The sequence below is a fragment of the Octopus bimaculoides genome, chromosome 1 (assembly GCF_046866305.1).
Source record: "Octopus bimaculoides isolate indiv1 chromosome 1, ASM4686630v1, whole genome shotgun sequence".
Lineage (NCBI taxonomy): Eukaryota > Metazoa > Mollusca > Cephalopoda > Octopoda > Octopodidae > Octopus > Octopus bimaculoides.
The window spans coordinates 201,121,954-201,146,295 of record NC_142928.1 but is presented as its reverse complement, the minus strand read 5'-3'; the positions used below and the strand labels follow the sequence as shown (position 1 = coordinate 201,146,295).

General features: G+C 39.8%; 1 protein-coding gene across 25 annotated transcripts in view; it reads right to left on the bottom strand.

The window, feature by feature from the left end:
* LOC128249665 (protein mono-ADP-ribosyltransferase PARP15-like) overlaps nt 1–23,620 on the bottom strand; it is a 62,590-nt gene extending 38,970 nt beyond the window's left edge. For 2 of the 25 annotated variants that reach the window (XM_089338221.1, XM_089338812.1), the window contains exon 1: nt 6,474–6,633. Coding sequence is in view for 9 of the 25 variants with exons in the window: in XM_089338652.1 (XP_089194778.1) it covers nt 12,418–12,441 (24 nt within the window). In the remaining 16 variants the exon portion in view is untranslated. The other 23 variants (XM_089338029.1, XM_089338447.1, XM_089338137.1 and 20 more) reach the window with 23 other exon arrangements.
* Nucleotides 23,621–24,342: the final 722 nt, after the last annotated feature.

The following is a 24,342-nucleotide window of genomic DNA, read 5'->3' as shown; positions in this document are numbered from 1 at the left end:
AACTGTCATTTAACTTGTTCTGATAGATGCAAGAAGGCTCTCAGGCAGCCTTTCGTTGAACAAGGCTGCTAAATTGGGGAAATTGTGGTTTGCATTTCATATTGCCGGAGCCATTACAAAATGCCTAAAATTCTCTCGCAGATTGGATAGAATTATGTGTCGGGCCAGATGTGGCCCACGGTCCTGCAGTTTGACACCTGTGATCTATAACAATGTGAAGCACAAACAATCATGGGAGAAGTGTGAAGAATTGCCAGAACCAACCTCCAAAGCAGGGGTTCACTCGAAGAAGGTTATACTTACAATTTGGTGGGATTGGAAGGAAGTTTCTTCCCATGGACAGGACCATCAGTTTGGGTGTGTACTGTGACAAGATGGACAAATTAAAGGTGGTGATCCCTCAGAAACATCCAGCACTTGCTAATAATAGTAAGGGCATTCTCTTTCATTATGAAAATGCAAGATCACACACTTCTTTGCAGACAGTGCAGAAGTCACGGCCCAAATGATTAACAAAACCAGAAGAGAATGATGGACAGATGACGATGACTCCATTGAAACGATATAAGTCATATTCCCGAATGCAACACTCCCCGAAAGCACACAGGAATGAACTCATACAAGAAATGTGCAATAAAATGAACAAAGCCCAACATGTACAAAAGAGGCCCAGTAACCATCAGAAGAACACAACTACACTACACACACAACACACAATACAAACACTAATACAAGAAAAGACTTAGTCCAAACCCCATAACAAAACATACTGAGGCAATACCCCCCCCCCCCTCATTGACAAAAAAAAACAACAACACAATGCTGCACACACCTCTGCAGCACAAAAAATGTTACAAGTGATGCGATAAAAACTTACTTGAAACTATCAGATGTCAAATGGTACTAGTAATGATGATGATGATGTTGATGAGCAATGCATTACCCCAGTTTATAAGAGACAGGAGTTTGTGTAGAAACTCTGGTTGTAACAGCAAAAATGAGGTTGGACCTTCAGGGGAAGGCCTCTTGCTTGGTAGTGGTTTAGTAAAGATGCAGATTAACCACAGCTCTTATCCTAAGACAGCATCAGCAAAGAAAACAGGGTAGTGATGTAGTGCTACTTAGAAAGTGCACCTAAAAGAAGGGGCTATAGAAAATGGATGTTAATACTTTGGATAGAGAAGGGCATGTTTAAAGTGACTGAGCAGAAGTTAGTTGATCAAGCTAATGATAATAGGAAAAGAAAGTGGAATTGGAGGTGGAAGAGATCACAAGAGAACTGGAAAAGAAAGACCAGGCAGTAGGAAAGACAAACAAGAGCATAAAAGATAAGAGATACATCTCAAACCAAAGAAGAAGCTAAAGGAAAAAATAACAATAAGAAAGGGACAACTGGCACCAGTGACTTAAGTGATTTAAGTGAGGAAGATCAGAAGATTTTAGATGAGTTACAGGAAGTAATGAGAGAAGAAGTAAGAAAAAGATTGCCAGGATTAAAAGGTACCGATAGAAGGATGTTGCTAGATACGACTAGGAAAGTAGATTCTGTTATCAGCAGGATGGATACTAAAAATACAGAAGGCACTAACTTATTGATCTCTGCAGGAGGGGAAGTAGTTACTAGAAGATTAGATATCTCACTAGAAAAGATTAGAAAAAGGCAAGTGTGAAAAAGGAAATTACAAAATAAGGAGAAGACTTTAAGACAAGATCTGAGTAGAATAGAAACCCTGGAAACTGAACAAGATAGGAAACACAAGATTCAAATCTCTTGAGAAAAGATACTTAGTCAGAGAGAAAGGATTTGGGACAGTAATAGAAGAGTTGAAACAGTGTGTAACAGAAATAGCAGGCAAGCTCTCCAGATATCAGAAAACAACAGATCAGTATCAACAGAATAAATGACTCGAGACAGACCAGAAGAGATCTTACAACCAAATAAATAGAGGAGAAGAAAGTACTGAAGATGAGGACCCTAATGCAGAAGAAGCTAGAATGTTCTGGACTAATATTTGGTATAAGCCAGACAATCAAAAGGAGATGCAGGGTAGTTAAAGAAAACAAAGGAAGAAGTAGCCAGATCTAAGATTATCTAGTGCATTAATGAGTAAAGTGTTAGGAAGAATGCTAAATTGGAAGGGACCAGGACCAGAAGGCATCCAATTACTAAATGGCCAGACATAAAAAAATCATTAAAAGAAAGAGAGAGTTATAGCTATCTCGGAGTATTAGGATCTGACAGGGAACTAACAACAGAAATGAAAACAAAAACTGAGAAGGGTGAGGAACCCAATGAAGTCAAAGCTAAATGGTCTGAATCTAGTGAAAGTTGTAAATACTTGGCCAGTATCTTTACTTAGCAGCTTTTGTGACAAAAAGTGAAATAGCAAAGCTAGACAGAAGAACTAGGGTCTCCCTCTTCCATGGACACCGTCCACTTTCAGTGATTGGCACTTCTTTATGCAGCTGTCCTCATTCATACACATCACATGTCCAAACCAATGCAGTCTTCTCTCTTGCAAGCTACATTTGACTCTTAGGCCCAACTTTTCTCTCAATACATTTGCACTTTGTTGCATATGCACACTGATGTTGCCCATCCAACGGAGTATAATTTCTTTCCAGTCAACACATTTCTTATGCATACAGAGTCCATCTCACTGCCATGACATATAGCCGTTCAAACACAAGCATCATAGAGTCTACCTTTCACTCTGAGAGAGAGAGAGGCCTTTTGTTGGCAACAGAGGTAATGGCTCTCTGAACTTCCTCCACCCAATTCTTATTCTAGAAGCAATATTTTCAGAGCATCCTCCACCATTACTAATTCGGTCACCTAGGTAACAGAAACTATCTACAACCTCAGGAGAACCTCCTGGGCATTTGAGAGAATCTAGTTCCTGTGTGCTCTTATTGCTTATTGTTCCTGCACATCTGCCACATACAAAGACAACTTTATCTCTTAATCTACCTGTGATTCCACTGCCCATAGTTTACACTGGATGCAGCACATGGAATTTCTTCCAACTCCTTTGGCCTTACATATGGAGCAGGGCCATTTACCTGAAACAAAGAGAGTTTTATCTTCCTTCTTACTAACAACTTTGGTCTTAATAATAATAATAATTCTTTCATTTATTTGCCACAAGTGTGAAGGATGAGGGGAGTAATACAAAGACAGACATAAAGTGCTGGGGTTTACATAGAATGAAATGGTAAAAAAGGAAAGAAAGAAAGATTATTAAGTATACATGGTCTACACTGGAAAAGAAGGGACAAATGCATAGCATACAAGGGTTTAGAAAAAAAGTGGCAGGAAGGATGATACAGGAAGGCCTCTAGGGATAATCGAGGAACCCCACTGTCCGAGATTTCCATGAAACCCTGGGAGCAAGTGCCCTCTCCACCTCACAGGTCTACACCATCCACTCTTGCCATTTTTGGAACTTTCAGCCACCTTTCAATAAACACACTCGAGGACAGCACTTCCCTCTCCACCCTCAATTTCCTTTTCAAGTGAAACTTGAGGAAGTCAATGAGAGTTCTACCAAAGAGGAATGTATCTGTCCTCAGGCCTTTCAACCTTGCCCATTAAACAACCACTTTTGCCATAGCCACCAGGCAAAGGAAAATTGCCTTACTTGCCTGATTGAAATGGGATGGCAGTGCAATCATCACTACAGACTCAGACAACAGACGGATCCATCCCACACGTGACAGCAGCTGTTCAACATAACTCCATAAGTCAGCAATGCCTGGACACTAAACGAGAGCATGCAGAATGGTTTTGCCTCTCTGCATGCACCTCAGACAAGCCTGTCTGACCTGAAGAGTTTATCTTGAACTGGTAGTGCCATCTTAAAACCAAAACTGTTCCTGTTATTGTAGGTGCCCTAGGTATGATAAAAAAAAAAAGGGATGTCAGAAACATCTAGATAATATCCCAGGAGAACCACGTCTCAGAGAAATCCTTAGAAAAACCCAATCAATTTAAATGTCTGTGTTGTATTACATAAAGATATTTCATAACTGCCCCTGCCACTCCCCCTCTTAAAGTTTTCAGTTATACTGTAACATCTCATCTCTAAAAGAAACAGAAACTTTCAAAATACAGAGCCCTGGAGATAGAGGTAACTTGAATGTGGAATCTAGAATCAGAAACAATTCCTATCATAGTAGGTGTCTTAGGTATAATAAAAAAATATTCAGACAAATACATAACAAAAACATCAGGACTTACAAATATATATAACATACAGAAAATTGCACTACTGGGTACTGCACACATCCTACGCAAAACACTTTCAATACAGTAACCATAAGAGCACCACAGCAAACCACAGCACATACCCAAGGCACACAGAGCTGCACTCGGTAGTGAAGTGAAAGCACGTTATAAAAATAAAACTACTGAACAATAATAATAATAATAATAATAATAATAATAATAATGGTTTCAAATTTTGCTGTAAGGGCAGCCATTTTGGGGAGGGGGAAGAGTCAATTACATTGACCTCAGTGATAATAATAACAATAACTGCTGGCATCCTTTTATCTCAGGAGACAATGGAGTTGTGCATAAACTGATCCAGTCTGGTTTTTACATTTCCTGTCCTCTCCAGTTTTGCGCAGGCCTGGGCTGGATGTAAGAAAATCCTGGGTTAGCCCAATCGTCAGGATTCCTCTCTCGATCTTGCTGACATTGTCCGAAGGAGTGCAGAGCATTACGTTTGGCACCAGCTTGGTCGCAGGAGCTGCCGGAAGAGTGTCGAGTCGAACACTAAACCGCCTACGGGGCTCCACTCCGGATTTCTTTGAAGGTTGTCTCCTTTCTGTAACCCTGGGTAGGGGCCCATACCAGGTACTGTCAGCCGGAGCCAGCTGAGCCCAGGACTCGTGTCAGGCAGGGTCGTCACTCCCTGAAGTAGTGAAGAAAATCGCTACCCACTACCCATAACAACAACAACAATAATAATCATTTCTATTAAAGGCAGAATGTCTCAAATTTGTAGGGACGGGAAGTAGTCGATTACACTGACTCCAGTGTTTCGCTGGTACTTAATTTATCGACCCCAGAAAAGGCTGAAAAGCAAAGTTGACCTCACCGGAATTTGAACTAAGAATGTCGTGATGGGTGAAATACCATTATGCATTTCATCCAGCATGCTAATGATTCTGCCAGCTCACCACCTTAATAATAAGTACCAGGCAGTGGCTTTCATGGCTTCTGATCTTAACTGATTGGAAGTGTTAACATGTACATTGTTTTGTCTTGGTATAAAAAGATGGGCTACAGCAAATATTCTGCTCAATACCACAGATTTGCTTGTCAGTTGTTTTACCTTAATCAATTGAACACGTCCCTTAGTGGCTGATATGTGCATCTGTGATCACGAGCAGAAGTAGTTGGGAAGCATCATAGCCATGTCTTAAGAGGAATTCTTTGAGGTTTGGATAACTCACCCCTGGAGACATGGGTGTTTCGTTCAACATCCTTAAACAAACCTTATTCAGTGATCTTTTGAGCAGGATGGTTACTCAACCTGAAGAAAACTCTAACTGAGCTCCACCTACAAGGTCATGTGCTGTTTATCTTGATATGAGATCACCATGTCGTGCACATATGGTTGTGATGCATGTGCCTGGTGTACCCTTATCAGATGGGTAGTCATGATGGGTATACTCGGCTTCGTATATTTTACCCCAGTGTCACTTTGATGACATGCACTGCTCTCTCACTCAATAATAATTTTTTATTGACCACAAAGAGTTTACACTAAGAAAAACATTGTGGGCAACACAGGACAAATAAAATGTAGGGTTACATGAAAGCAGTATAAATAATGAAAAGCAATTGATTATAACAAGATTCTCGAAAAGGGGGTGGGGATCTCCTAGGACTACTCGTGGAAACCCTACAAATCCACAAGAGTCCTGACCACCAGAGTAAGGGCTCTCTCCACTTTGTCTACAGGAGTATGCTTAGAGTAGACCCATTCACTTGGACCATTCTTGCAACATTCACATTGTTAGGGGGTGGGGCAGAACTTCCTTCTCCACCATCACTTTCCTTATCAAGTGAAGCTTCAAAAAGCTGAGGAGGGCTTAGTCAAAGAAGAAAGTGTCTGTCTTCAGCCCTTTCAACCTGGCTCACCACACAACCTCTTTCGCTAAGGCTATCAAGCAAAAAAGAAAACAGTTGGCCCTTGCAGGCCAAAGGAAGGTGACAAGACTATCTTCACAATGGGCTCAGTCAATAGAAGAAGAAGAAGAAAAGGGAGAAGAAGAAAAAAAGGAAGGAAAAAAAATGGAGAAGAAGAAAAGGAGGAAGAGGAAGAAGGATATATGTGAATAAAAAACTAATAAATGTGCAAGTCACGACCCTTCATGCTGTCAAAATGAAAGCAAGAAAACAAAACCGAAACAGAAAATTCATCGCAGCCAAAACAGCTGACGCTCTTTTCGAAACTCACCTCTCGAAGAAAATGACGCCTAATTTTTTTTTAAATATATATGAAAATGGGAAATATATCCAAAATGAATGAAGTGTGCAAAAAATTAGGAAGATTCATCTATTTTAAAATATTTTATACTAAAAAATAAAACGGAAAACGGACACTTGTCAATATTAAGACGATACAAGGGGAGGTAACTTACTTTTATCAGTTATTAATGATAGAAGCGGCCAAAGAACCACTGAGTTCTGTAATTGATTTTATCTGTAAACTGATAACGAAAATAAAAATAAGAAAACTTGTAGACGTCTTAAACATATTTATTGTATTGTTTTATAATTATTTCTGTCGTATGTCACAAAATGGGCGAAGGTAAAGCGAGGGCACACCACCTAACTAACCAGTTTGCGCAGTAAAAAAAAAATCAGGTTAAAACAATCAAGAATTTACAAACGATATTATCGGGCTCCTACCTACACACACACAAATATATATATATAATTGATATTATGAAAGTCAGTCGGTGTGGATGTGTGCGCGCTCATCTCCCTCACCGACTTCAAAGCAAATGTCACCATCCACGGGAGACCGGAAAACAAAGGTAAATAATAGGAAAAAAAATTCTTAGCCGAAATTGGCGAAGAACCAGCTGGAAAAAAAACTGATAAGAAATAACAAGTAAATATAAATAAGTTACATGAATCTATTTACTCACAGATGCATTAGAAATTGAATCAATTGTTAAGCTTATTTTAATGCAAGGATGTTCTCCAGATGCCACAATTGTTCTGGGTGTCATAGAGGTTGGTTGCTGCTGTGAACCAGGAAGGAATGGGTTTGGTGATGAGGTTGCTGAAAATAAACAAATAGCAATATATATATATATATAAACACCTCTCCTTTACAGCAGTACACCTGTTTCTGTTCTATTTCTTGTTACCTCTCTCTCTCTCTCTCTCTTCCCCTATCTCTCAGGTCAGGTAATCTTGTGCCTCCTCTACAGCAAGGTACATGTTCCTGTCTCTCTAACATTTCATCATTTGACACAAGAACCCCTCCTCCAATTCCCCACCCTTCTCAAGGGATTCTTGTTTTGCAAGGTACTTGATGACCCTGTCAGTGCCGGTGCCACTTAAAAAGCATCCAGTTCACACTGTAAAGTGGTTGCCATTTGGAAGGGCATCCAGCTGTAAAAACCTTGCCAAAACTGACTTTGCTTGTGCTGGTGTCACATAAAAAGCAGTCAATCCAATCTGTGGGGGTGGTCAGAGTTAGGAAGAGCATCCAGACATAAAAACCATGTCAAAACAGACACAGATGTTTGGTGCAGTCTTCTTTCTCACTAGCCCTGGTCAGACCATCCAACCCATGCCAGCAGGAAAAAAAGTTGTTAAACGACAATGATGATGATAGTGATGATATATATATCATCATCATCATCATCATCATCATTTAGCGTCTGTTGTCCAAGCTGGCATGGGTTGGACAGTTTGACCAGGGCTGGAAAGCTGCACTAGACTCCAGTCTGATTTGGCATGGTTTTCTATAGCTGGATGCCTTCCCTAATGCCAACCCCTCCAAGAGTGTAATGAGTGCTTTTACGTGCTACCAGCATGGGTGCCATTTGCAGGACACCAGTATCTGCCACGAATGCAATTTTACTTGGCTTGATGGCTCTTCTTTTTAAGCATGACATAATGCCAAAGCTCTCTGTCATTACTTCTGTGAGGCCCAACACTTGAAAGGTTGGCACGTGTGCCAGTTATGTGACACCAGCATCAACTACAACCATGATTTCACTTGGCTTCATATGTCCTTTCAAGCGCAGGACATTGCCAAAGGTCTCAATCACTACTCATTGCCTCTGTGAGGCTCAAAGTTTGAAGCTCATGCTTCACAACCTTGTCCCATGTCTTCCTGGGTCTACCTCTACCACAGGTTCCATCCATAGTTAGAAACCGGCACTTGTTTACACATTTGTCCTCATCTATATGCATCACATGACCATACCAGCACAGTCATCTCTCTTGTACACCATATCTGATGCCTCTTATGCCTAACTTTCCTCTCAAATGCTTACACTCTGTCGAACATGCACATGGATATTGCACATCCAGTGAAGCATACTAGCTTCATTTCATTCAACACTATGCATGTCTTCAACTGTTACAGTCCATGTTTCACTGCCATGTAACATAGCTGTTCACACACAATTTGCCTTTCACACACACACACACACACACAAAACTTATAGAATGGAGTAGAATAAGATCCAGGCTACATGTGTTTCAATACAAGCAGAATCTCGAAGTGATAAATGTCCAAGCGAGGTGTATACCACAGGCTACTCGTCAGGCCAAGGATATCTGGATTAAATGAAAGTTTTGCATTGTAATAAGGAGGTACATGTTAATACATGGAGGGTTTGATCAGAATGTGAAGAGAGCAGAGAAGGAGAGCAGAGAAGGAGAGCACAGAACATAAATGTAGAGAGAAATAAGGAATTCAAAGAAAGAAAAAAGCAAAAAAACATAAGGGAGTGAGAGGAATGAGGAATTTGAATAAGATCACTTGTCCGGTAGTATTCAATAGGGCTGCTAAGGTGGTGAGTGGGCAGAATTGTTAGCACGCCGGGCGAAATGCTTAGCAGTATTTCTTCTGTCTTTATATTCTGAGTTCAAACTCAAGTGAGGTCAACTTTGCCTTTTATGCTTCCGGGGTCGATAAATTAAGTACCAGTTGCATACTGAGATTAATCTAATCAATTGGCTCCCACCTCCCACAAAAATCTTGGTCCTTGTGCCTAGAGTAGAAAAGATTATTCACTAGGGCTGCTTTGGTCGAATCACAGAAATTAGCAAGGGGAGTGGTATTAGAAAGGTAATGTGTGGCGAAGAGGGTGGGGAAATGTTTTTAGTCAAGGGGGAGACAAAAGTATTTATGCATGAAGAAAGCAAGAGTGAATGGAGAAGAATCGTGGTGGCTACCACAGGTTTTCGATTGATGAATATTTTGTGCTGGGAGCATGTTTACAGTATGGAGTAGGAGAGGTGTATGTAGTTGTAAGGTTATGAGTAGGAGGGGGGGGGCAGGAGAAATACCAGAAAAGAATGTTTAAATGCTAAGAGAGAAGCAGGTAAATGGTAATATGGAATTAAAAGGAAGAGATATTGTCGGTTTAATATATGGCAGTAGTGAGGGGGGATAAGAGGGAAAATTTATGAAGGCTAGAGTGAGGCGGGAGGGGGAGTGTAGTTGTATTTAGAAAATGGATTTGGTGATCTAGTTTTCTCAAATACCACTCCCCTTGCTAATTTCTGTGATTCAACCAAAACAGCCCTCGTGAATACCGAAGAAGCATAATTAGAGAGTGGGGAGGGGAAGTAAGTGTTGAAAACCTGGGTGTATAGAGTGTGGGTGTGAGAGGGGGAGCTCCCGAATAACAATGATACAGAGAAACAGGGCTGTGAGGAGAGGATTGGGGAGTGGGAGGTAGGCATTGTGTATGAAGGAGGAGATGTGAGGAAGAGATGGTTTGTTGGGGTTAGGGTGTGTGAGAAGTTTTCTTGTTATGTATGGGTGGGACACACAGTGTTTATGGCTGGGTCTTCTCAAGAACTTCATATCGCCAGGCATCTTAGTAAATTGTCATTTCCTCCATGAGGTCCAACTTCCTGAGATCAGTCCTTACCACTTCATCCCATGTCTTCCTGGGTCTCCCTCTTCCGTGGACACCATCCACTTTCAGTGATCAGCACTTCTTTATGCAGCTGTCTTCATTCCTACACATCACATGTCCAAACCAATGTAGTCTTCTCTTTTGCAAGCTACATTTGACTCCTTTTATGCCCAACTTTTCTCTCAATACATTTGCACTTTGTCCTACATGTGCACTGTTGTTGCACATCCAATGGTGCATACTGCCTTCATTTCTCTCCAGTCTACGCATGTCTTATGCATTCAGTGCCCATGTCTCACTACCATGGCATATAGCTGTTCACACACAGGCATCATATAGTCTACCTTTCACTCTGGGAGAAAGAATCCTTTTGTTGCCAACAGAGGTAATGGCTCTCTGAACTTCCTCCACCCAATTCTTATTCTAGAAATAATACTTCCAGAGCATCCTCCACCATGGCTAATTTGGTCACTTGGGAAACAGAAACTGCCTACAACCTCAAGAGAACCTCCTGGATATTTGAAACAATCTAAGCCCCGTGTGCTCTGAGTGCTTATAGTTCCTGCACATCTGCCACATATAAAGACGACTTTATCTGTTAATCTACCTGTGAACCCCTGGAACCTCTTATGTGTCCATAATCTACACTAGGTGCAACAAATAGAATTACTTCCAACTCCTTTCCTACATATTGAGCAGAGTCATTTACCTGACAGAAGGAAAGTTTTATTTTCTTTCTTACTAACAACCACTTTTGTTTTGGCTAGGTTAACTTTAAGGCCTTTTGATTCCAGGTTTTGTTTCCATACCTGGAATTTCTTCTCCAATTCTACTAAAGATTCTGCAATAAGAGTGAGGTATCAGCATATAGCAGTTCCCTCGGGCATCCAATCTTGAGTTCCTCTGTTATGGCCTGGAGGACTATAATGGATAAAAGTGGGCTGAGAACTGAGCCCTGGTGAACCCCTACATGTTCGCTAAACTCATCACTGTATTCGTGGATGCCTCTCACTTAAACAGAGTGTTGGTGACAACTAGATTATTCTTAGCACAAAATGTCAAAAGAGCTTCTCCATTTCTATTGCATTTTCAAATTCCCTGTTGGCCTAAAACAGACCATGAAACATGGTCATTTCCAACTCTTGCATTGAAATCTCCCAATATGACCAGCTTATCAGAAATTGGTACTTTCCTCAATAATTGTGCTAGATCATCATAAAACTGTCCTACAGTTTCATCAGAATGAGACATTGTTGGTGAATAAATACTGACAATGGTAAGAAACCTACCTTTTGTCAGTTTAATACAGCATGACATTATCCATTCAGATATACCACTTGGAAGCTCTGCAATGGAGGACACTAATGTATTCTTGAGAGCAAACCCAACACCAGATTCTCTACGCTGACTCTCAGGTCTGCCTCGCCAAAAGATAATATATCCAGAAGTAGGTTCATTTACTTGACCCTCACCAGAGAGACGAGTTTCAGAGAGTGCAACTATATCAAGGGAATATTTCTTAAGCTCACATGCAACAAGTGCAGTACGCCTTTCTGGCCTCTTTGTGAAATTATCATCAAGGAGTGTGCGCACATTCTAACAAACAAAATTCAAAGGATGCATATTTCTACTTTTTCTTGGAGATTGTTTGACCACAGTGGCAAGATGATGACTGGGTCCAGCTTGTAATACACTAGGACACCTGCCAAGCCAGACCTGTTCCCCTGATGTTCCCAAGCCTTTTTTGCCATTTACTGAATCTGTCTGAGACATATTAGAGTAAGTTACAAGTACATTTTTAGGTTTCTGCTATCCAACCAATTAAATGATTTTACTGAGAATTGGAGTACAGGAAGTACCTGTGTGGATGAATAATTTTCAGTGGGTGTAGCTTGCACTGCACTACCTCCACCTATTGGCCCAAGAAGACTTTTGCCTTCCTCATCAAGCAAGTCTGATAGGGTTGCCAGTTTAGTCGCCGACGGCTTGACCATGCAACAGGTTGTACTGGATTACATGTTACCAGCAGCACTCAAGAGTGACCTGACACACACACACACACACACACAAAATAAAACAAGAAACTGGAAATTTTTTGTCTCCATTTCAAACAATCCAACCCAAACCAACATGGAAAACAGACATATGATGATGATGATGATAATGATGGGTAAAAGTTTTATTGTTTTATTTCTGTAAATTTTCACAAGTATTATTTTTGAAAATTGATGTCTAAAAGAAAAAATTTTACAAAAATATGATTAAAAATAAAAAATTAAATACCTCTCTTCTCCATGAGTTCAACATGTAGTTTTGCTCTGCAAATGAAAAGAAAATAATTAGGAAAAACATCATTAAGGTATTAAATACATCATTTGTTGTCAAAGTAGATTCATTCTCTCTCTCTCTCTCTCTCTCTCTTTCTCTCATATAATTACAGCTAAGAGAGAGATCAGAACAACTGGGCAGGATTCAGACAGGAATACATCTTAACCCTTTACCAGTCAGATTCCTCACTCAAATCCAATGCTTATCTATTCACCTTGCTTTGAATCGATGCCATTATCTCATAGCTTAAACATTTCGATAATGGGATTATTTTGAGATGCTCTCTGTTTCTTTCAATTAATTTTAAATATAACAAAGAATTTAATAAAATAACTTCGTTATCATTAAGCTAGTGTTAGGAACATAAATTGTGACTAAGGTTTGGTGGAAGATTTTAATTCAAAACTTATGAAAACAAGACATTTGTACCACAGAGCCAGAACCAGTTTCAGCCAGGTTGGTATTGTAAGGGTTTTAAACATTTTGATAATGGGATTATTTTTTAGCATGACATTGTAGGGGAGGTGTTACAAAGGCTGGATCTTGCCAGTTCAACTATAAAACAAGTTACATGTTTGGGCCATATTAGGCCAGTCTAAACACTAAAGGGTTAATTGACAATATCATGCAAGGTAATAAGGTTTACATGCATTTGTGAGAATGTACAAAAGATATTTCCATTTTTAACAAAGTCAGCTGAATAACGTGTTATAGAAAATGAATGCACAAATGCCGGTGTTTATAAAATGAAAATGTTTACCAGTAGATAATGGTTGACAGCAGGTAAAAAACAGTACATTTTTTAAGCTGGCAGAAGTTATTGTCAGGGAAGGTGCAAACAAGGGGCTCTGTATGATTTTGCACAAAATGCAAGTGAGTCTGCAGTGTGTGTACCATCTGCAAGTGAAGTCTGCAAATGTGTGCAGTAGGTTCAGAGAAAGATGTGCAGCAATTGGACAGTCTTTTCCCAGTGTGTTATCTGCAAACAACACCTTGGTCTTGAACCACATTATACAGCAATGGTGATTGGTCAATTGCTTCGTTGGGGTTCTTGTACTCCTGTCACCATGACTCCAGCTAAAATGTGGAAAGCAAGGAAACAAAATCTGTTGGTTTTTGTTTTTTTTAACTTTGTGTTTTAACAGACCAATGAGCAACTTTTGGGTTACAACTGGCCAATCAAGAAGGCTCAGCAAATTCTCAACAAGCTATTCTTTGATGTTTTACCAATGCATTACATGAAGAATCTTCAAAGTTGAATTTGATGAGAAAGGAGTAAGTTGCCTCAGCCACAGGATGGTTTGCCAATCCATATTAACATAAATACACGTTCTCTCTTTCTGCCTTGAGAGACCAGCTTAAAGCACAAAAGTGCATGCACACACACACACACAGCCTCACGCTTTATGAAACATTCACATTAAAATTAGATTTAGAGAACTTATTTTCCTGTGCATACACTTGCAACAATTTACAACTTGATAAATCTCATATGCCTTCATTTTTGTTTTTTTGTTTTTTTATAGAGGCAAAGTGACTGAGTTCCTTTTGAGCGTTGGGCCTCATGGAGGCAGGGTGGCTGAGTTCCTTTTGAGCGTTGGGTCTGAGGGAGGCAATGACCAAGACCTTTGGCATTATGTCATGCTTCAGAAGACCCATCACACTGAGCAAAATCACAGTCATGGCAGATACCAGTGTCACACAAATGGCACCCATGCTAGTGGCATGTAAAAGCACCCATTACACTCTCGGAGTGGTTGGTGTTAGGAAGGGCATCCAGCTGTAGAAAACATGCCAAATCAGACTGGGGGCTGGTGAAGGCCTTCAAACTTACCAGCCCTGGTCAAACCGTCCAACCCATGCCAGCATGGACAATGGATGTTAAAGGATGATGATGGTGATGATATTTTGTAACACAACTATCTTAAAACTTATGAAAATAGATTATTTTTCTGTTGTACAATATAAAAATTTCACCAACTGAATTCCAGTTGACAGATGGAAGGAAATAGTTTGGTTGGGAAAAATTTCATCCATATGTGAATGAGAAAAAGTTCCAAACCGAATCAGACCACAAGGAATTGGAAAATAGAGAGAGCAAAAACACTGTACAAGCACCTCCAAGACTGCAAAGAATGTTGTTAAGGATACAACCATATGATGTTCAAATCAGTAATTAAAACATTAATCAAAATATCATGTTATATCCCCCTTATCGTGGAGGCGCAATGGCTCAGTGGTTAGGGCAGCGGACTCACGGTCGGAGGATCGGTGTTTCGATTGCCAGACTGAGCGTTGTGTGTGTTTATTGAGAGAAAACACCTAAATGCTCCACGAGGCTCTAGCAGAGGGTGGTGGTGACCCCTGTTGTACTCTTTCGCCCCAACTTTCTCTCACTCTTTCTTCCTGTTTCTTGAATAAAAAGCTGCGATGGACTGGCGTCCCGTCCAGCTAGGCAGGAACACATATGCCATGGAAACCGGGAAACTGGCCCTATGCTCCAGAAGGGGAAAAAAAGGATTTCCATTCCATTCTATCCCTCTTATCAAATGAGAAATTAGAAATTATGACAGGAGACCCCAAAAAAAAATGGATGGTCTATAATAGGGGTGTCAAAGTCAATCACATAGGGGATCAAAACTCTAAAACCACATTTAAGGTTGTGGGCCAAACTGGATAAACATTCATAAAACAGTGGGAAACTAAACCTTTTTTAAACATTGAGTTAAAACAGACAAAAGTTAAAATAATATTAAATGAAAGGATACCAATTTTTGCTCTTATTCCAGTTTGTTAGGGCTGGATGTTTGACATCATTTTTTGGCAACAAGTTTGTTTATATTATGGAATAAGGTTCTATGCTGTGGAGATTCTCAGGATGGACAGAAGCTGTTCATCAGGGAGACAACTCCTGTGTGATGTTTTGTTAATCTTCATCACAGAGAACAGCTGTTCACACAGATGTCTGCTACCAAACATGCTAAAGATTTGAGCCGCATGTAGACGAAGCTGGGGCGTCTCTTTAGGAATGAAACGAGTGAACTGTGCAGGACCCTCACTGTCATACTATGCCTTTTGCACCCCATTACACTACAGCTCTATGGGCTCCATCTGAAAATGAACAGGTGCAGTTTCCATGTCGATGGCAAATGGGTTGTAAAACAGCTCAAAATTACTTTCCTTCTACCTTCTATAGCTTCTGTTCTGCATTCAAAGTTTGCAATTTGTCTCAATGATTAGTCTTGTAGTGCTGTCTTAGATTATATTCCTTGATCACAGCCACATTATCTCCACATATCAGACACACAGGTTTACAGCCAATATTGGTAAATATATATTGAGCCTCCCAGTGCTTTGGAAGGCCCTGTTTTCAGAATCAACTTTTCTCTTGGCTTTGATTTAAAATTAAGACCGTGCATCTACAGACAGGCGCTTGATATGGCATAAGCGGGGAGGAGTGATGCAATATCTGGGCACAACACTACTTTCATCTCTTATGCACCAATCCAAAACTAGCAACATCCTGTTGCTAGGTTACTGTGATAACAAACATTCATGCACTACACAACTGTCATTTAACTTGTTCTGATAGATGCAAGAAGGCTCTCAGGCAGCCTTTCGTTGAACAAGGCTGCTAAATTGGGGAAATTGTGGTTTGCATTTCATATTGCCGGAGCCATTACAAAATGCCTAAAATTCTCTCGCAGATTGGATAGAATTATGTGTCGGGCCAGATGTGGCCCACGGTCCTGCAGTTTGACACCTGTGATCTATAACAATGTGAAGCACAAACAATCATGGGAGAAGTGTGAAGAATTGCCAGAACCAACCTCCAAAGCAGGGGTTCACTCGAAGAAGGTTATACTTACAATTTGGTGGGATTGGAAGGAAGTTTCTTCCCATGGACAGGACCATCAGTTTGGGTGTGTACTGTGACAAGATGGACAAATTAAAGGTGGTGATCCCTCAGAAACATCCAGCACTTGCTAATAATAGTAAGGGCATTCTCTTTCATTATGAAAATGCAAGATCACACACTTCTTTGCAGACAGTGCAGAAGTCACGGCCCAAATGATTAACAAAACCAGAAGAGAATGATGGACAGATGACGATGACTCCATTGAAACGATATAAGTCATATTCCCGAATGCAACACTCCCCGAAAGCACACAGGAATGAACTCATACAAGAAATGTGCAATAAAATGAACAAAGCCCAACATGTACAAAAGAGGCCCAGTAACCATCAGAAGAACACAACTACACTACACACACAACACACAATACAAACACTAATACAAGAAAAGACTTAGTCCAAACCCCATAACAAAACATACTGAGGCAATACCCCCCCCCCCTCATTGACAAAAAAAAACAACAACACAATGCTGCACACACCTCTGCAGCACAAAAAATGTTACAAGTGATGCGATAAAAACTTACTTGAAACTATCAGATGTCAAATGGTACTAGTAATGATGATGATGATGTTGATGAGCAATGCATTACCCCAGTTTATAAGAGACAGGAGTTTGTGTAGAAACTCTGGTTGTAACAGTAAAAATGAGGTTGGACCTTCAGGGGAAGGCCTCTTGCTTGGTAGTGGTTTAGTAAAGATGCAGATTAACCACAGCTCTTATCCTAAGACAGCATCAGCAAAGAAAACAGGGTAGTGATGTAGTGCTACTTAGAAAGTGCACCTAAAAGAAGGGGCTATAGAAAATGGATGTTAATACTTTGGATAGAGAAGGGCATGTTTAAAGTGACTGAGCAGAAGTTAGTTGATCAAGCTAATGATAATAGGAAAAGAAAGTGGAATTGGAGGTGGAAGAGATCACAAGAGAACTGGAAAAGAAAGACCAGGCAGTAGGAAAGACAAACAAGAGCATAAAAGATAAGAGATACATCTCAAACCAAAGAAGAAGCTAAAGGAAAAAATAACAATAAGAAAGGGACAACTGGCACCAGTGACTTAAGTGATTTAAGTGAGGAAGATCAGAAGATTTTAGATGAGTTACAGGAAGTAATGAGAGAAGAAGTAAGAAAAAGATTGCCAGGATTAAAAGGTACCGATAGAAGGATGTTGCTAGATACGACTAGGAAAGTAGATTCTGTTATCAGCAGGATGGATACTAAAAATACAGAAGGCACTAACTTATTGATCTCTGCAGGAGGGGAAGTAGTTACTAGAAGATTAGATATCTCACTAGAAAAGATTAGAAAAAGGCAAGTGTGAAAAAGGAAATTACAAAATAAGGAGAAGACTTTAAGACAAGATCTGAGTAGAATAGAAACCCTGGAAACTGAACAAGATAGGAAACACAAGATTCAAATCTCTTGAGAAAAGATACTTAGTCAGAGAGAAAGGATTTGGGACAGTAATAGAAGAGTTGAAACAGTGTGTAACAGAAATAGCAGGCAAGCTCTCCAGATATCAGAAAACAACAGATCAGTATCAACAGAATAAATGACTCGAGACAGACCAGAAGAGATCTTACAACCAAATAAATAGAGGAGAAGAAAGTACTGAAGATGAGGACCCTAATGCAGAAGAAGCTAGAATGTTCTGGACTAATATTTGGTATAAGCCAGACAATCAAAAGGAGATGCAGGGTAGTTAAAGAAAACAAAGGAAGAAGTAGCCAGATCTAAGATTATCTAGTGCATTAATGAGTAAAGTGTTAGGAAGAATGCTAAATTGGAAGGGACCAGGACCAGAAGGCATCCAATTACTAAATGGCCAGACATAAAAAAATCATTAAAAGAAAGAGAGAGTTATAGCTATCTCGGAGTATTAGGATCTGACAGGGAACTAACAACAGAAATGAAAACAAAAACTGAGAAGGGTGAGGAACCCAATGAAGTCAAAGCTAAATGGTCTGAATCTAGTGAAAGTTGTAAATACTTGGCCAGTATCTTTACTTAGCAGCTTTTGTGACAAAAAGTGAAATAGCAAAGCTAGACAGAAGAACTAGGGTCTCCCTCTTCCATGGACACCGTCCACTTTCAGTGATTGGCACTTCTTTATGCAGCTGTCCTCATTCATACACATCACATGTCCAAACCAATGCAGTCTTCTCTCTTGCAAGCTACATTTGACTCTTAGGCCCAACTTTTCTCTCAATACATTTGCACTTTGTTGCATATGCACACTGATGTTGCCCATCCAACGGAGTATAATTTCTTTCCAGTCAACACATTTCTTATGCATACAGAGTCCATCTCACTGCCATGACATATAGCCGTTCAAACACAAGCATCATAGAGTCTACCTTTCACTCTGAGAGAGAGAGAGGCCTTTTGTTGGCAACAGAGGTAATGGCTCTCTGAACTTCCTCCACCCAATTCTTATTCTAGAAGCAATATTTTCAGAGCATCCTCCACCATTGCTAATTCGGTCACCTAGGTAACAGAAACTATCTACAACCTCAGGAGAACCTCCTGGGCATTTGAGAGAATCTAGTTCCTGTGTGCTCTTATTGCTTATTGTTCCTGCACATCTGCCACATACAAAGACAACTTTATCTCTTAATCTACCTGTGATTCCACTGCCCATAGTTTACACTGGATGCAGCACATGGAATTTCTTCCAACTCCTTTGGCCTTACATATGGAGCAGGGCCATTTACCTGAAACAAAGAGAGTTTTATCTTCCTTCTTACTAACAACTTTGGTCTTAATAATAATAATAATTCTTTCATTTATTTGCCACAAGTGTGAAGGATGAGGGGAGTAATACAAAGACAGACATAAAGTGCTGGGGTTTACATAGAATGAAATGATAAAAAAGGAAAGAAAGAAAGATTATTAAGTATACATGGTCTACACTGGAAAAGAAGGGACAAATGCATAGCATACAAGGGTTTAGAAAAAAAGTGGCAGGAAGGATGATACAGGAAGGCCTCTAGGGATAATCGAGGAACCCCACTGTCCGAGATTTCCATGAAACCCTGGGAGCAAGTGCCCTCTCCACCTCACAGGTCTACACCATCCACTCTTGCCATTTTTGGAACTTTCAGCCACCTTTCAATAAACACACTCGAGGACAGCACTTCCCTCTCCACCCTCAATTTCCTTTTCAAGTGAAACTTGAGGAAGTCAATGAGAGTTCTACCAAAGAGGAATGTATCTGTCCTCAGGCCTTTCAACCTTGCCCATTAAACAACCACTTTTGCCATAGCCACCAGGCAAAGGAAAATTGCCTTACTTGCCTGATTGAAATGGGATGGCAGTGCAATCATCACTACAGACTCAGACAACAGACGGATCCATCCCACACGTGACAGCAGCTGTTCAACATAACTCCATAAGTCAGCAATGCCTGGACACTAAACGAGAGCATGCAGAATGGTTTTGCCTCTCTGCATGCACCTCAGACAAACCCGTCTGACCTGAAGAGTTTATCTTGAACTGGTAGTGCCATCTTAAAACCAAAACTGTTCCTGTTATTGTAGGTGCCCTAGGTATGATAAAAAAAAAAAGGGATGTCAGAAACATCTAGATAATATCCCAGGAGAACCACGTCTCAGAGAAATCCTTAGAAAAACCCAATCAATTTAAATGTCTGTGTTGTATTACATAAAGATATTTCATAACTGCCCCTGCCACTCCCCCTCTTAAAGTTTTCAGTTATACTGTAACATCTCATCTCTAAAAGAAACAGAGAAACTTTCAAAATACAGAGCCCTGGAGATAGAGGTAACTTGAATGTGGAATCTAGAATCAGAAACAATTCCTATCATAGTAGGTGTCTTAGGTATAATAAAAAAATATTCAGACAAATACATAACAAAAACACCAGGACTTACAAATATATATAACATACAGAAAATTGCACTACTGGGTACTGCACACATCCTACGCAAAACACTTTCAATACAGTAACCATAAGAGCACCACAGCAAACCACAGCACATACCCAAGGCACACAGAGCTGCACTCGGTAGTGAAGTGAAAGCACGTTATAAAAATAAAACTACTGAACAATATTAATAATAATAATAATAATAATAATAATAATAATGGTTTCAAATTTTGCTGTAAGGGCAGCCATTTTGGGGAGGGGGAAGAGTCAATTACATTGACCTCAGTGATAATAATAACAATAACTGCTGGCATCCTTTTATCTCAGGAGACAATGGAGTTGTGCATAAACTGATCCAGTCTGGTTTTTACATTTCCTGTCCTCTCCAGTTTTGCGCAGGCCTGGGCTGGATGTAAGAAAATCCTGGGTTAGCCCAATCGTCAGGATTCCTCTCTCGATCTTGCTGACATTGTCCGAAGGAGTGCAGAGCATTACGTTTGGCACCAGCTTGGTCGCAGGAGCTGCCGGAAGAGTGTCGAGTCGAACACTAAACCGCCTACGGGGCTCCACTCCGGATTTCTTTGAAGGTTGTCTCCTTTCTGTAACCCTGGGTAGGGGCCCATACCAGGTACTGTCAGCCGGAGCCAGCTGAGCCCAGGACTCGTGTCAGGCAGGGTCGTCACTCCCTGAAGTAGTGAAGAAAATCGCTACCCACTACCCATAACAACAACAACAATAATAATCATTTCTATTAAAGGCAGAATGTCTCAAATTTGTAGGGACGGGAAGTAGTCGATTACACTGACTCCAGTGTTTCGCTGGTACTTAATTTATCGACCCCAGAAAAGGCTGAAAAGCAAAGTTGACCTCACCGGAATTTGAACTAAGAATGTCGTGATGGGTGAAATACCATTATGCATTTCATCCAGCATGCTAATGATTCTGCCAGCTCACCACCTTAATAATAAGTACCAGGCAGTGGCTTTCATGGCTTCTGATCTTAACTGATTGGAAGTGTTAACATGTACATTGTTTTGTCTTGGTATAAAAAGATGGGCTACAGCAAATATTCTGCTCAATACCACAGATTTGTTTTACCTTAATCAATTGAACACGTCCCTTAGTGGCTGATATGTGCATCTGTGATCACGAGCAGAAGTAGTTGGGAAGCATCATAGCCATGTCTTAAGAGGAATTCTTTGAGGTTTGGATAACTCACCCCTGGAGACATGGGTGTTTCGTTCAACATCCTTAAACAAACCTTATTCAGTGATCTTTTGAGCAGGATGGTTACTCAACCTGAAGAAAACTCTAACTGAGCTCCACCTACAAGGTCATGTGCTGTTTATCTTGATATGAGATCACCATGTCGTGCACATATGGTTGTGATGCATGTGCCTGGTGTACCCTTATCAGATGGGTAGTCATGATGGGTATACTCGGCTTCGTATATTTTACCCCAGTGTCACTTTGATGACATGCACTGCTCTCTCACTCAATAATAATTTTTTATTGACCACAAAGAGTTTACACTAAGAAAAACATTGTGGGCAACACAGGACAAATAAAATGTAGGGTTACATGAAAGCAGTATAAATAATGAAAAGCAATTGATTATAACAAGATTCTCGAAAAGGGGGTGGGGATCTCCTAGGACTACTCGTGGAAACACTACAAATCCACAAGAGTCCTGACCACCAGAGTAAGGGCTCTCTCCACTTTGTCTACAGGAGTATGCTTAGAGTAGACCCATTCACTTGGACCATTCTTGCAACATTCACATTGTTAGGGGGTGGGGCAGAACTTCCTTCTCCACCATCACTTTCCTTATCAAGTGAAGCTTCAAAAAGCTGAGGAGGGCTTAGTCAAAGAAGAAAGTGTCTGTCTTCAGCCCTTTCAACCTGGCTCACCACACAACCTCTTTCGCTAAGGCTATCAAGCAAAAAAGAAAACAGTTGGCCCTTGCAGGCCAAAGGAAGGTGACAAGACTATCTTCACAATGGGCTCAGTCAATAGAAGAAGAAGAAGAAAAGGGAGAAGAAGAAAAAAAGGAAGGAAAAAAATGGAGAAGAAGAAAAGGAGGAAGAGGAAGAAGGATATATGTGAATAAAAAACTAATAAATGTGCAAGTCACGACCCTTCATGCTGTCAAAATGAAAGCAAGAAAACAAAACCGAAACAGAAAATTCATCGCAGCCAAAACAGCTGACGCTCTTTTCGAAACTCACCTCTCGAAGAAAATGACGCCTAATTTTTTTTTAAATATATATGAAAATGGGAAATATATCCAAAATGAATGAAGTGTGCAAAAAATTAGGAAGATTCATCTATTTTAAAATATTTTATACTAAAAAATAAAACGGAAAACGGACACTTGTCAATATTAAGACGATACAAGGGGAGGTAACTTACTTTTATCAGTTATTAATGATAGAAGCGGCCAAAGAACCACTGAGTTCTGTAATTGATTTTATCTGTAAACTGATAACGAAAATAAAAATAAGAAAACTTGTAGACGTCTTAAACATATTTATTGTATTGTTTTATAATTATTTCTGTCGTATGTCACAAAATGGGCGAAGGTAAAGCGAGGGCACACCACCTAACTAACCAGTTTGCGCAGTAAAAAAAAAATCAGGTTAAAACAATCAAGAATTTACAAACGATATTATCGGGCTCCTACCTACACACACACAAATATATATATATAATTGATATTATGAAAGTCAGTCGGTGTGGATGTGTGCGCGCTCATCTCCCTCACCGACTTCAAAGCAAATGTCACCATCCACGGGAGACCGGAAAACAAAGGTAAATAATAGGAAAAAAAATTCTTAGCCGAAATTGGCGAAGAACCAGCTGGAAAAAAAACTGATAATCTTGGGGCCAAAAATGAAATAAAGTCCTCGTGGCATCATACGTAAGTTTTATGTCGATATTTAAGACGAGAGCGTTGTCTATCAAATGACTGCTCCAGAAGAATCAAAACATAGCAAATCCGGGTTCGATGTGAACTCGAGTTGTGGTGAGGAGCATGATACAAGAGCAAAGGGTTGAAAGCGACTTTGCAAAGCAATGGAGAGACGGCATTAAAGATAGAAAAGGAAGATGAAAAAACGAAAAGCTTACCTCGTAACAACCCTGAACAAAGCTGAGATTTTAATCTTTATTTGATGGTTTTTAAGCTGTTGATTGGTTTAACAATAATCTTGTATGACATCAGTGTTTTTCCGAGAAAAACACTTCCCCCTCTGACCTCTTTTATACAATTTACTTGTACGAAAACTTCGTGATAAAAGTTTATCATTATTATTATTTACAACAGACGAAATGGAAAGAAAAACATATATATGTGTGTGTATATATATATATATATATATATATATATATATATATATATAAAATTTAAATGTTGAAGTGAATCTAACGAATTTTGTGTGTTATTTTAAATGGCTTATAAACACATTCCACGCTGCAATTGTTTTCGTTCCAGCACACGATCTCAGATCAGGTCACTTGCTATGCAAGTACATCTCCTATATATATATATATATATATATATATATATATATATATATATATATCGTTTGTAGAAATACATAAATCCGGAGGAGAAGCAAACTCTAAAGATATAGAGCAGTTATAATTATAGTTGGGTAGGCCGGTTTATGGGGTTACCGAGGTTTCAGGCCAGCAGCAGTGTGTAAGGAACGACCGTGCGAACTCAAAAAGGGGAAATGGTGACGAATGGAAGAAACAGAGGACTCCTTTTATTTAAACGCGTCGCACGGTCGAACACAAAATTATATATCAGATGATGATATACATGATATGTTATACGACGATAACATAGATGACCAATAATGAAACACCACAACCGTATTAGATGAATAACAGACATATTTATTGTAGCGTTAAAGATGTATGTCTGTGTGAGAGTGTGAATGCGACATATAAGAACATAATCAAAGACAGGCCGTCATACAAAGAAAAGTGTGTATGTGAGTGATACATGTATGCGTATGTGTATTATTACAGCAGATAGAAAGAGTCAATAACACGTGAGCAATTATACCA